Here is a 14,635-nt window from a genome sequence, read left to right as displayed (position 1 = left end):
CAATGATACTCGCATGAATCACACTGTCTATGGTGACGTCTTAAATGCCAGATATTGGCTGAGCAAAGTTGAACATGCTGATGATAAACTCACTGGTGATGAGTTTATTATGAGAAAGGCAAGGCAATATGGACACCAATCTAAATTCTATTCTATTATATTGGATAGTATAGTTCACTTTATTGCAAACCACTTATTTTGAAATATAGTGAAAACCAATGTTACTCCAACTGGAGTCCAGACCACTGAGAGTCTGGAGCATTCTCTCAAGATAGAATAAAAATTTCTACATTCTTTTGTGTTTGTGTTCAGTGAACCCCTAAAATGTCAGCATTAAAATGTCAATGCAATGTTTCCCAAACTTGGGGGTTGATGTGAATTTTCATCCTTGTCCCTCTAGAAAAAATTGTACATAGACCTAATCCAAGAATGTATGTATTGTGGTTTATTCTGTAATTGGCATACTCTTTCAGGACAGTTAACCTACCTACCTAACTTCTCACCTACCTATATATCTATTATAATATTAATTTTTTCTGATAACCCATATGGAGGTTATATCAGGTAGAAACTTATCAACACTAAGAATGAGGATCATTTTCTACAAGTGTGAGGAAGAAGAAATTAGTGGTTTCCTAAAGATGGAAGATTCATAAAATTTTGTGCTCTAGGATCAGTTTTTTTTTTCTTTTGAATACTATTAGCAAAAGCCTTTAGTAAAAGAATGAAATAAGAACAAGCTTGACTAAACTTTAATACTGATATGCCTAGATGCCTTGACCATATTTTAGGCTTATCAGTCACAAGTAGGAAGGCTAGGGTATGTATCGGGGGAGGAGAAGAGTAGCAGACTTTATTAATGATGAAAGACTTCAGGTCTGATGGGCATGAAATTGTGGAGAGTTCATAATGGCAAATCTCTTATCCAAAAAGAATTTGGTATGTGAAAGGCATACCAAGTTCCAGCTCTCATGGGTCGAAGAATGAGAACAAAACCATGGTTTTTAAAGGGTTTCAAAGACCATGGCCACATATGGCAATTTCATTTAGACATGCTCAAGCAAGTCATTAAATTAGCACTGTCTTTTCAAAGTTGAAGCCCAAACCATGTACACTTTTCACGAAGAAATATTGTCATTCAATTTTTAAACTAATAAATAATTCAAGGCACTATATTTCCATCTCATTTTTTATTTCTTTCTCTTTTGTGTTATGATAAATATGGGATTCCAAATTCTGCCTTATGATATGATAACAATGGGTCTCCTAATACTGGTGTACATATAATTAACACAAAGACCGCTGCTTTAGAAAACTAAAGAAGCTGATCCAAATAAAAGAAAATAAAAATATTTTAAAAGCATCAAAGATCTTATTAGATACTAAAAACTAGTGTTTCAAGATCTGGGATAAGGACTTCCCTGGTGGCACAGTGGTTAAGAATCCGCCTGCCGGGGCAGGGGATACGGGTTCAAGCCCTGGTCCTGGAGGATCCCACATTCCGCGGAACAACTAAGCCCGTGCACCACAACTACTGCACCTGTGCAACTACTGAGCCCGCATGCCACAACTACTGAAACCCGTGTGCCTAGAGCCTGTGCTCCACGCCAAGAGAAGCCACTTCAATGAGAAGCCCGTGCACCGCAACGAAGACCCAATGCAGACAAAGATAAACAAATAAATAAATTTATTAAAAAAAAAAAAAAGATCTGGGAGAAGACAGAGACATTAGCCCAGCCAAAGTTAATTTGTCTTGAGGGCATTTGCTGATTCTAAGATTGAGCCAATATAAACAAAATGACACGTTTGAGTAAAATAAATTAAAAAAAATTCCAGAAAACTAAAAAATATGAGCTAAAACTAAGAATGCAATGTACTATATGTATATACAGATATATGTAATATATGTATAGTTTACATTTTGTACATGTAGTACATTTTCATTGTACTTCCTAAATCCCTTAGTATCCCTTTTTTTCCATTCACTTTTCTCTCTGTTATGCATATGGATAATTTCTTCTACTGTATCTGCTAATTCATTAATTCTCACTCTATTTTGCTTTTAAGAATCTACCCACTGCTATATCTTTACTATATACCTATATCAAACTGGTCTTTCAGGAGGAATAAAAAGGAGACAATGGGATGGTAACTGATCCAATACATGTTGAGGAATTTTAATATTTGTCACTACTTCCTAAAGTCCTTGCCAAAGTTTGGTAAGAATATTTACTGTGAGAGTAAGTAATAAAGGAACAACCATATAACACATGCTGAGGATTTCTGTGTTGATGACTCTATGTTATAGAAGATACACAGGAAAATTACCGTGATACCTGATGATCTCACCAAGAGACTATAGCACTGTCAATTACTTAATTACATTTGGTTGATCAGACATTCACTAGTATGATACTTTGGCTCCTGAACACATTCTAGGAGCTATATATTATTCTAGGACCTCCAAAGTGCATAAATATGATTGAGACACTACAGAAGCTCTCAGTTCAGTGGGACAGTCAGTCAAACAAGTAAGTACTTGAATCAGACATATGCTGTAAGAGAAATATAAACTACAAGATAGGAGGTTAGGGCCTTTCCCTCCAACAAAATGATGAGTACCCTATAACTGCAGGTAACAGTAAGAAAGGAAGTATACACCCATGTACATGAAACCTTGTTTTTACAGCAAAAAGGGTGCACTTTGAAAAATTAACAGAGCAGCTTTTCAAAAGATTCTAGTGTTATTTTCTGAAGAGAACACATACCTAATATAAATGTATGTGATGAGGGCTTGTAAATTTTGAGAAAGGTTTCCTTTAGTTCTCTGAACTATTTATAATAGCAGATTAAAGTCCTTGTCTATTAAGTCCCACATTACTGTAGTTTCTATTGACTTATTTTTCCTGTTTCTAAGCACACCTTCCTGTTTCTTTGCATATCTCATAATTTTGTGTTGATAAAAACTGGATATTTGAAATAATGTAATGCAGGAACTCTAGAAATTAGATCTCATCCATCCCCCAGGAATAATTGTTGTGCTGCTTGTCTGTTTAGGAACTTTCATTTATTACTAATTCTGCAGTCTGTATTCCTTGTCTTACTGTAGCCACTGAAGTCTCTGCTGGGTTAGCTCAGGGGTCAGCTAATGATTAGACAGAGATTTCCTTAAATACCATGAACTGGTAAGTGTTTTAGTGTTTGCCAAGGACCTCTATGTGTTGGAGCATACCTTCAACACTGACAGTTTACAACTCTGCCTTACCCTTCAATTTCTGCTTGCACAGAATCAAAGTTAGCCAGAGGTGAGAGATTAGGACCTTCTCAGTTCTTTTCTGGGCATGTGCACAATCCTGTACATGTATGTGACCTTCAAGAATTCCAGGAACGTTTTTAAAAGTAAGAGCTTTGCTAAGTTATCTATGGCAAGCACATTTCACAGACTTCTCTCTTAAGTTTTTTGGCCAGTCTCTTGTTTGCCCCAACTGTTATTTTTGTCCCAGGCAGCTGAGAGGTTAAACAATTGCCACTTATTGTTTTTGACAAACATCCTGGCTATAGGGCTTTTTCCACTGAGCAAACTTTGAGTCAGGTCAAATATCAATAAGCCCTGTGAATGGAGACCTTATAGGGAACTGTCAGGCCAAACAGTAACAATTCTCTGGAGACACAGTTTTTCTGGAGCTTTAAACCTATTATGGCCCCTTCAGTGGCTTCTACATGGCTGATTTTCACAGCTACCATGATTGTGGGGCTATACTAGCTTTTAAAATTACCATACTGCTGGGGAGTAGGGAATGGGAATAAGGCAAGTTAAAACTCTACAAAGTCTGCTGTTCTTACTGAGATTTAACTATTTTTCTTGAATAAATACTCCTTGGGTTGTTGACTTTTGGTTAACACCCAGAGATCTGAGAAAATTGATTTTGACGATTTTTGCTAGCATTCTCATTGCCCTTCTGAAGAAGCTAACTTGCAGAGGTCCTTAGTCTTGCCATTCCAGAAGTCCTGCTTCAACTCTCCCTTTCAAAGAGTATCAATATTTTCCCAGTTTCTTTTTTTTTTTTTTTTTTTTTTTTGCGGTATGTGGGTCTCTCACTGTTGTGGCCTCTCCCATTGCGGAGCACAGGCTCCGGACGCGCAGGCTCAGGAGCCATGGCTCACGGGCCCAGCCGCTCTGCGGCATGTGGGATCTTCCCGGACCGGGGCACGAACCCGTGTCCCCTGCATCGGCAGGCGGACTCTCAACCACTGCGCCACCAGGGAAGCCCTCCCAGTTTCTTTTTAATATATTAAACTTCTAGATTTAAATATTTAATCTATCTAAAATTCATTTTAGTATACAAAGTCCAGGAGGAAATGGGCAGCCAGTTGCAATTACAGTTGTCTCCTGATTAACCCAAGCTTGAACTGCATGGGTCCAGTTAAACGTGTATTTTATTTTTTCCAATAAACACATACAGTACTACATGATTCGTGGCTGGCTGAATCCACAGATGCAGAACTGCAGTATGGAGGGCTGATTTTAGGACTTGAGAGTTTGTATATTTTGGTATTAACGGTGGGCCCTGGCAGCAGTCCTCCACAGATACCAAGGGATGACTGTATTTTTAATCTTTTCTCGGTTAATTAGTAAAATACTTTTGAGAATCTAATAAAAGCTATAGAGTATCTCTGCAAAAAAAATCTGCACATATACACAAATTTTGCATAATTTCAGTAAATTCACAGACTGTCTAGGGCCCCCTTCCATGGAACCCAGATTAAAAACCCTGATGTGCTACAGTAACTTATCTAATTTGTAACTTCATTTTTACAAATTTGTAAATTACAGGAAACTTTGTGTCTCTTTCTGTATTCTATCCTATTCCATTGGTCTGTGTGTCTATATCCATAACAGTGCCATACAGTTTTAATTACACCAAGCATCTTTCTGCCTCAAAGCCTTTGCACTTGCTATTCACCATGTGTGAAACACTTTTACCCCAGCTAGTCTCGAAGTAAACTCCTCACTTCAAGGCAGGCCTCAGCTCAAATGCGACCTCCTTAGAGTCCTTACCTGACTACCCTATTTTTATATTGGTTCCCATCACTCTCTAGCTCTTACACAGCTTCATTTTTCTTCATGACATTGATCATTACTTCACATTTTATTATACCTTTAATAGTTTCCTGTCAGTTTTCTCCACAAGAAGGTAGGGAATTTTTTTTTTTTTTTTAACTACTGTATCCCCAGAAATAAGTACAGTCCCTGGAATATTATAGGCAGTCTTTTCAATTATTAATGTAAAACACTAAGTTTGAACATGGCAACGTATTTGCTTACCCTGCTGGTCTAAGTAAATAAAAGACATAAAAGATATATTAGCTCCATCTGGCTCCCAAGAAAAGTCATTTGTCAATTTTCTAGAATAGGACTATGAAGGTTTAAGGGGCTAACAGTTGTTTCGTTGTAGTTCTTACTGTAAGCATGTGAGAATAAAAGCAGTGAGCTGTTTAAGGAAGACTTGAAATACATTTGATAGGACAACCTCACTTTTGAAAATCTGAGTTACCTGGCAACATTGCTCTTTCTGCTATAGATCTTCTCTCTTCAACTGTCAGCTACAAGGCAATTAAATACACACACACACACACACGTTTTTTTTCTCCCTCTCTCTCTAGCAAAATATGCAACCATTTGTAAGAAAATAAACATATGTATTATTCATGACATGAATGGATTATCTTCACAGTACTCTGAGCCTATAGAGAATGAATTTTAAAGTCTATCATTTACTATAGTGTTTCTTATGGACAAGAAGGCGCCTAACAAACTCACAGAGAAGGGTACTCTTAAAGATATATGTTTTTTTCTTTGGGTGATGAACATGGGTGGATTTATTCATGCTCTCTTTCCCAATTTCATGGTGACTAATAGCCCACATCTATGTGAGGTTAAAGGAGTGGTCTGTGGTCACAAAGAAGTTTTAAGTAAACTCTCATAAATCAGGACTTAAGCAATGATCTTGACATTACTGGCATGGAATTCCAACCAACTGAACAGACAATTAAACATATATGTAAAATATATTTGTTGACACTAACACAGGTTACAGAAAGAATTGGAAAATAATCACTACTCTAGCGGAAAAAAGCAAAGAAAAAAAGATAAACTCTATTACCACATTACTGTTATGCTGTTATAGACGTTACTTACAGATGTTTCATTTTCATAATAAACGGATAACTGTGTGTTCTTTAGAGTAAACCTAAGTGACATTTAAAAAAAATATATAACACTGATCCTGGATATTAGAAGCACTGTTTCCTAGGGCTTCATTAAGACTAGTTAATGAGTGGAAAGAAAATCTTCTGGGTTTTTTGTTCTTAAAAGTTAAAAAAAAATAAACTTAGTCATTTCAGTCACATTTACCATGTATGGTTGAATGAACAATGGAAATACATGTGATGCTCTGATCATGTAAAACAAAGACTCCTATGAATGTTACTTTTTGCTTTTTACACTTGTTGGAGGAAAAATTTATTTAGGTATCTCATACCTATATAAAGAAAAGATTAAACACAAATTAGTACTATGCAAATTCAATTATGGAAAATTAATACAATTTTTAATTGTTCAGTATAGTAATCAAAAGTTATTTTGTATGTAGGCCATATCTGTTGATATGTATATATCTTATGAGACTACAGGGGTTATTTGTGAGTTTCTATTATTACTACCAACTACAGGTATATAGAAATATAAATTAGACATAAATGAATCAAACTCTTTTCCACACATATATATTATTTACTTTGATTGTATGTGCATGTGTGTGTTTGTGAAAAAGAAAAACAAGCATATTAAACAGGAGACAATGTAGTTCCAATGACTAAACATAAATTTAGATTCGACTTCTTTGAATATAGAGTAAAAAGGTAAAATTATCAGCATTAAAAAGTGAAGGAGGAGCTTCAAATGGCAGAAGAGTAAGACATGGGAGATCAGCTTCCTCCCCACAAACACATCAGAAATACATGTACATGTGGAACAACTACAGAACACCTACTGAACGCTGGCAGAAGACCTCAGACCTCCCAAAAGGCAAGAAACTCCCCACGTACCTGGGTAGGGCAAAAGAAAAAAGAGAAAACAGAGACCAAAGAATAGGGACGGGACCTGCACCAGTGGGAGGGAGCCGTTAAGGAGGAAAGGTTTCCACACACTAGGAAGCCCCTTCGCGGGCAGAGACTGCAGGTGGCGGAGGCGGGAAGCTTCGGAGCCACGGAGGAGAGCGCAGCAACAGGGGTGCGGAGGGCAAAGTGGAGAGATTCCCACACAGAGGATCGGTGCTGACCGGCACTCACCAGCCCGAGAGGCTTGTCTGCTCACCCGCCAAGCAGGCGGGGGCTGGGAACTGAGGCTCGGGCTTCGGTCAGATCCCAGGGATAGGACTGGCAGCGTGAACACAGCCTGAAGGAGCTACTGCGCCACAGCTAGCCGGGAGGGAGTCCGGGAAAAAGTCTGGAGCTGCCGAAGAGACAAGAGACTTTTTCTTCCCTCTTTGTTTCCTGGTGTGCAAGGAGAGGGCATTCAGAGCGCCACTTAAAGGAGCTCCAGAGACGGGCGTGAGCCATGGCTATCAGCGCGGACCCCAGAACAGGAATGAGAGGTTGCCACCACCAAGAAGGCTGTGTGCATGCACAGGTCACTATCCACACCTCCCCTCTCGGGAGCCTGTGCAGCCCGCCACTGCCACGGCCCCGTGATCTAGGGACACCTTCCCCGGGAGAACACACAGAACCTCAGGCTGGTGCAATGTCATGCCGGGCTCTGCTGCCGCAGGCTCGCGCCGCACTCCGTGCGCCTCTCTCCCAACAGCCTGAGTGAGCCAGAGCCCCCGTATCAGCTGCTCCTTTAACCCCGTCCTATCTGAGGGAGGAACAGACGCTCTCAGGCAACCTACATGCAGAGGCGGGTCCAAATCCAAAGCTGAACCCCAGGAGGTGTACGAACAAAGAAGAGAAAGGGAAATCTCTGCCAGCAGTATGCTTCTGTGTGTGATTTTGTCTGTATAGCTTTGCTTTTACCATTTGTCCTGGGGTTCTTTCTGTCCGTATTTTTTTTTTTTCTTTTTTTTAGTATGGTTTTTAGCACTTGTTATCATTGGTGGGTTTGTTTTTTGGTTTGGTTGCTTTCTTCTTTCTTTCGTTTTTTAAATTTATTTTTTTATTACTTTATAAAACATTTTTTAATACTGATTTTTAACTTGAATAACTTTATTTTATTTTGTTTTATCTTCTTCTTTCTTTCTTTCTGTTTTCCCTTCCTTTTATTCTGAGCTGTGTGGATGAAAGGCTCTTGGTGCTCCACCCAGGCATCAGGCCTGTGCCTCTGATGTGGGAGAGCCAAGTTCAGGACACTGGTCCACCAGAGAACTCCCAGCTCCACGTAATATCAAATGGTGAAAATCTCCCAGAGATCTCCATCTCAACGCCAAGACCCAGCTCCACTCAACGACCAGCAGGCTATAGTGCTGGACACCTTACACCAAACAATTAGCAAGACAGGAACACAACCCCACCCATTAGCAGAAAAGCAGCCAAAAATCATAATAAGGTCACAGACAACCCAAAACACACCACCAGACATGGACCTGCCCATTAGAAAGACAATATCTAGCTTCATCCACAAGAACACAGGCACTAGCCCCTCCACCAGGAAGCCTACACAACCCACTGAACCAACCTTAACCACTGAGGACAGACACCAAAAAAAATGGGAACTACAAACCTCCAGCCTGCGAGAAGGAGACCCCAAACACAGTAAGTTAAGCAAAATGAGAAGACAGAGAAACACAGAGCAGATGAAGGAGCATGATAAAAACCCACCAGATCTAACAAATGGAGAGGAAATAGGCAGTCTATCTGAAAAAGAATTCAGAATAATGATAGTAAAGATGATCCAAAATCTTGGAAATAGAATGGAGAAAATACAAGAAACATTTAACAAGGACCTAGAAGAACTAAAGAGGAAACAAGCAATGATGAACAACACAATAAATGAAATTAAAAATACTCTAGAGGGGATCAATAGCAGAATAACTGAGGCAGAAGAACGGCTAAGTGACCTAGAATATAAAAGAGTGGAAATAACTACTGCAGAGCAGAATACAGAAAAAAGAATGAAAAGAACTTAGGACAGTATCAGAGACCTCTGGGACAACATTAAAAGCACCACATTCGAATTATAGGGGTCCCAGAAGAAGAAGAGAAAAAGAAAGGGACTGAGAAAATATTTGAAGGGACTATAGCTGAAAACTACCCTAATATGGGAAAGGAAATAGTTAATCAAGTCCAGGAAGCACAGAGAGTCCAATACAGGATAAATCCAAGGAGAAACACACCAAGACACATATTAATCAAACTATCAAAAACTAAATACAAAGAAAAAATATTAAAAGCAGCAAGGGAAAAACAACATAACACACAAGGGAATTCCCATAAGGTCAGCAGCTGATCTTTCAGCAGAAACTCTGCAAGCCAGAAGGGAGTGGCAGGACGTATTTAAAGTGATGAAGGAGAAAAACCTACAACCAAGATTACTCTACCCAGCAAGGATCTCATTCAGATTTGATGGAGAAATTAAAAGCTTTACAGACAAGCAAAAGCTGAGAGAATTCAGCACCACCAAACCAGCATTACAACAAATGCTAAAGGAACTTCTATATGCAGGAAACACAAGAGAAAGAAAAGACCTACAATAACAAACCCAAAACAATTAAGAAAATGGGAATAGGAACATACATATCAATAATTACCTTAAATGTAAATGAATTAAATGCTCCAACCAAAAGACATAGACTGGCTGAATGGATACAAAAACAAGACCCGTATAGATGCTGTCTATAAGAGACCCACTTCAGACCTAGGGGCACATACAGACTGAAAGTGAGGGGATGGAAAAAGATATTCCGTGCAAATGCAAATCAAAAGAAAACTGGAGTAGCAATTCTCATATCAGACAAAATAGACATTAAAACAAAGACTATTACAAGAGACAAAGAAGGACACTATGTAATGATCAAGGGATCAATCCAAGAAGATATAACAATTGTACATATTTATGCACCCAACATAGGAGCACCTCAATACATAAGGCAAAAACTAACAGCCATAAAAGGGGAGATCGACAGTAACACAATCATAGTAGGGGACTTTAACACCCCATTTCCACCACTGAACAGATCATCCAAAATGAAAATAAATAAGGAAACACAAGCTTTAAATGATACATTAAACAAGATGGATTTAATTGATATTTATAGGACATTCCATCCAAAAAGAACAGAATACACTTTCTTCTCAAGTGTTCATGTAACATTCTCCAGCATAGATCATATCTTGGGTCACAAATCAAGCCTACGTAAATTTAAGAAAACTGAAATCGTATCAATGAAATCGTATCAAGTATCTTTTCTGACCACAAAGCTATGAGACTAGATATCAATTACAAGAAAAAATCTGTAAAAAATACAAATACATGGAGGCTAAACAATATACTACTAAATAACCAGGAGATAACTGAAGAAATCAAAGAGGAAATTAAAAAATACCTAGAAACAAAAAACAATGAAAACACGATGACCCAAAACCTATGGGATGCAGCAAAAGCAGTTCTAAAGGGAAGTTTATAGCAATACAATCCTACCTAAAGAAACAAGAAACAACTCAAATAAACAACCTATGCTTACACCTAAAGCAATTAGAGAAAGAACAAAAAACCCCCTAATTTAGCAGAAGGAAAGAAATCATAAAGATCAGATGAGAAATAAATGCAAAAGAAATGAAGGAAACGACAGCAAAGATCAATAAAATTAAAAGCAGGTTTTTTGAGCAGATAAACAAAATTGGTAAACCATTAACCAGACTCATTAAGGAAAAAAGGGAGAATACTCAAATCAACAGAATTAGAAATGAAAAAGGAGAAGTAAAAACTGACACTGCAGAAATACAAAGGATCATGAGAGATTACTACAAGCAACTCTATGCCAATGAAAAGGACAACCTGGAAGAAATGGAAAATTCTTTGAAATGCACAACCTTCCGAGAATGAACCAGGAAGAAATAGAAAATATGAACAGACCAATCACAGGCACTGAAATTGAAACTGTGATTAAAAATCTTCCAACAAACAAAAGCCCAGGACCAGATGGCTTCACAGGTGAATTCTATCAAACATTTAGAGAAGAGCTAACACCTATCCTTCTCCAACTCTTCCAAAATATAGCAGAGGGAGGAACACTCCCAAACTCATTCTATGAGGCCACCATCACCCTCATACCAAAACCAGACAAAGATGTCACAAAGAAAGAAAACTACAGGCCAATATCACTGATGAACATAGATGCAAAAATCCTCAACAAAATACTAGCAAACAGAATCCAACAGCACATTAAAAGGATCATACACCATGATCAAGTGGGGTTTATCCCAGGAATGCAAGGATTCTTCAATATATGCAAATCAATCAATGTGATAAACCATATTAACAAATTGAAGGAGACAAACCATATGATCATCAATCGATGCAGAGAAAGCTTTTGACAAAATTCAACACCCATTTATGACAAAAACCCTGCACAAAGCAGGCATAGAGGGAACTTTCCTCAACAAAATAAAGGCCATATATGACAAACCCACAGCCAACATCATCCTCAATGGTGAAAAACTGATACCATTTCCACTAAGATCAGGAACAAGACTAGGTTGCCCACTCTCACCACTCTTATTCAACACAGTTTGGGAAGTTTTAGCCACAGCAATCGGAGAAGAGAAAGAAATGAAAGGAATCCAAATCAGAAAAGAAGAAGTAAAGCTGTCACTGTTTGCAGATGACATGGCACTAAACATAGAGAATCCTAAAGATGCTACAAGAAAACTACTAGAGCTCATCAATGAATTTGGTAAAGTAGCAGGACACAAAATTAATGCAAAGAAATCTCTTGCATTCCTATATACTAATGATGAAAAATCTGAAAATGAAATGAAGAAAACACTCCCATTTACCTTTGCAACAAAAAGAATAAAATATCTAGGAATAAACCTACCTAAGGAGACAAAAGACCTGTATGCAGAAAATTATAAGACACTGATGAAAGAAATTAAAGATGATACAAATAGACGGAGAGATATAGCATGTTCTTGGATTGGAAGAATCAACATTGTGAAAATGAGTCCACTATCCAAAACAATCTACAGATTGAATGCAATCCCTATCAAACTACCACTGGCATTTTTCACTGGAACAAAAAATTTCACAATTTGTATGGAAACACAAAACACCCCAAGTAGTCAAAGCAATCTTGAGAAAGAAAAATGGAGCTGGAGGAATCAGTCTCCCTGACTTCAGACTATAGTACAAAGCTACAGTACTCAACACAGTATGGTACTGGCACAAAAACAGATATATAGATCAATGGAACAGGATAGAAAGCCCAGAGATAAACCGATGCACTATGGTCACCTTATCTTTGATAAAGGAGGCAGGAATATACAGTAGAGAATAGACAGCCTCTTCAATAAGTGGTGGTGGGAAAACTGGACAGCTATATGTAAAAGAATGATATTTGGACCTCCCTAACATCATACATTAAAAAAAATCCTCCAAATGGATTAAAGACCTAAATGTAAGGCCAGACACTATCAAACTTTTAGAGGAAAACATAGGCAGAACACTCTATGACATAAATCACAGCAAGATCCTTTTTGACCCACCTGTAAGAGAAATGGAAATAAAAACAAAAATAACCAAATGGGACCTAATGAAACTTAAAAGCTTTGGCACAGTAAAGGAAACCATAAACAAGAGAAAAGACAACGGTCAGAGCAGAAGAAAATATTTGCAAATGAAGCAACTGACAAAGGATTAATCTCCAAAATTTATAAGCAGCTCATGCAGCTCAATAACAAAAAAAAGAAACAACCCAATCCAAAAATGGGCAGAAGAGCTAAATAGACATTTCTCCAAAGAAGATATACAGATTGCCAACAAACACATGGAAGAATGCTCAACATCATTACTCAACAGAGAAATGCAAATCAAAACTACAATGATCTCACACCAGTCAGAATGGCCATCATCAAAAAATCTACAAACAATAAATGCTGGAGAGGATGTGTAAAAAAGGGAACCCTCTTGCACTGTTGGTGGGCATGTAAATTGATATAGCCACTATGGAGAACGGTATGGAAGCTTCTTAAAAAACTAAAAATAGAACTACCTTACGACCCAGCAATCCCACTACTGGGCATATACCCTGAGAAAACCATAATTCAAAAAGAGTCATGTACCAAAGTGTTAATTGCAGCTCTATTTACAATCGCCAGGACATGGTCAGCCATATAAAGAAATGAAATTGAGTTATTTGTAGTGAGGTGGATGGACCTAGAGTCTGTCATACAGAATGAAGTAAGTCAGGAAGAGAAAAACAAATACTGTATGCTAATACATATATATGGAATCAAAAAAAAATGGGGCCAGACAGCAATAAAGACGCAGACCTACTAGAGAATGGAGTTGAGGACATGGGTAGGGGTAAGGGTAAGCTGGGACAAAGTGAGAGAGTGGCATGGACATATATATACTACCAAATGTGAAATACATAGCTAGTGGGAAGCAGACGCATAGCACAGGGAGATCAGCTCAGTGCTCTGTGACCACCTAGAGGGGTGGGATAGGGAGGGTGGGAAGGAGGGAGACGCAAGAGGGAAGAGATATGGAGGCATATGTATATGTATAGCTGATTCACTTTGTTATAAAGCAGAAACTAACACAGCATTGTAAAGCAATTATACTCCAATAAAGATGTTAAAAAAAGAGAAACTAAAAGAAAAAAAAATGTGAAAAGTAGAGATATTTTAAAAATTATTCAGTTAAAGTATTATACTCAAAAGTAAAATAATTATGCCCAGTAAGATTAAGTATGATAAAATAATAGTAAAGCTACTTTATTTTGCAAAAAATAAGAAAAATGAAAATATTTATAAAGAACTAATTTTACTAACCTGACTAATTTTTCTTTGCTCTTGTATAGCTCTTTGAATTGCCTGAGATACTTTCTCTTGATCTTTTGCATGCTCGGTCTTCCATAACTCCCTTTCTTCTGCATGGGCTTTTTCCAAATTTTTTCTTTCTTCTTCTACAGCTTTTAAAACTGCATCCTTCATCACTTCTTTCTCAAGCTTCAAAACAAATAATGACGAAAACAAAAATATTTGAATGAGTGACCACAATAGTTCCTTGAATAAGACAGACTTGAGTTAACCTAAAAAACTCAAAATTTTGATCTATAGGGTTTATTTCTGACATTGTTTTTTTTTTACTCATATGTAATAACTGCTGTAAAATAAAATTAATTATTTGTTTTTACACAAATAACCAACTTATTTCCATGGCATTTCTAAACTTCAAAGAAACCAAGTCTTGGCCTAAAGTAGCAGTGTTCAAGCTATTTTGTCTTAGGATCTCGTTATACTCTTAAAAATTATAGAGGACTTCTAAGAGCTTTTGTTTACATGGGTTATACATATTAAGATTTACCATATTAGATATTCAAACCAAGAGAAAATACTTATTTATTAACTCATTTAT

General features: G+C 37.5%; 1 protein-coding gene across 16 annotated transcripts in view; it reads right to left on the bottom strand.

Annotated features, from left to right (window-relative positions):
* The window catches only part of CCDC91 (coiled-coil domain containing 91), a 411,994-nt gene that overhangs the window by 115,268 nt on the left and 282,091 nt on the right, over window positions 1-14,635 (bottom strand). For all 16 annotated transcript variants that reach the window (XR_016394889.1, XM_089920448.1, XM_089920446.1 and 13 more), the window contains one exon: window positions 14,050-14,226. Coding sequence is in view for 15 of the 16 variants with exons in the window: in XM_089920448.1 (XP_089776574.1) it covers window positions 14,050-14,226 (177 nt within the window). In the remaining variant the exon portion in view is untranslated. The remainder of the gene's footprint in view (window positions 1-14,049; window positions 14,227-14,635) is intronic.

This window comes from Delphinapterus leucas, chromosome 11 (genome assembly GCF_059928025.1).
Source record: "Delphinapterus leucas isolate spDelLeu-1000000601 "Yukka" chromosome 11, BTC_Dleu_Yukka2, whole genome shotgun sequence".
Taxonomy (NCBI): domain Eukaryota; kingdom Metazoa; phylum Chordata; class Mammalia; order Artiodactyla; family Monodontidae; genus Delphinapterus; species Delphinapterus leucas.
Note: the sequence above shows the minus strand (reverse complement) of the source record. Positions and strands in the feature narration are given on the sequence as shown.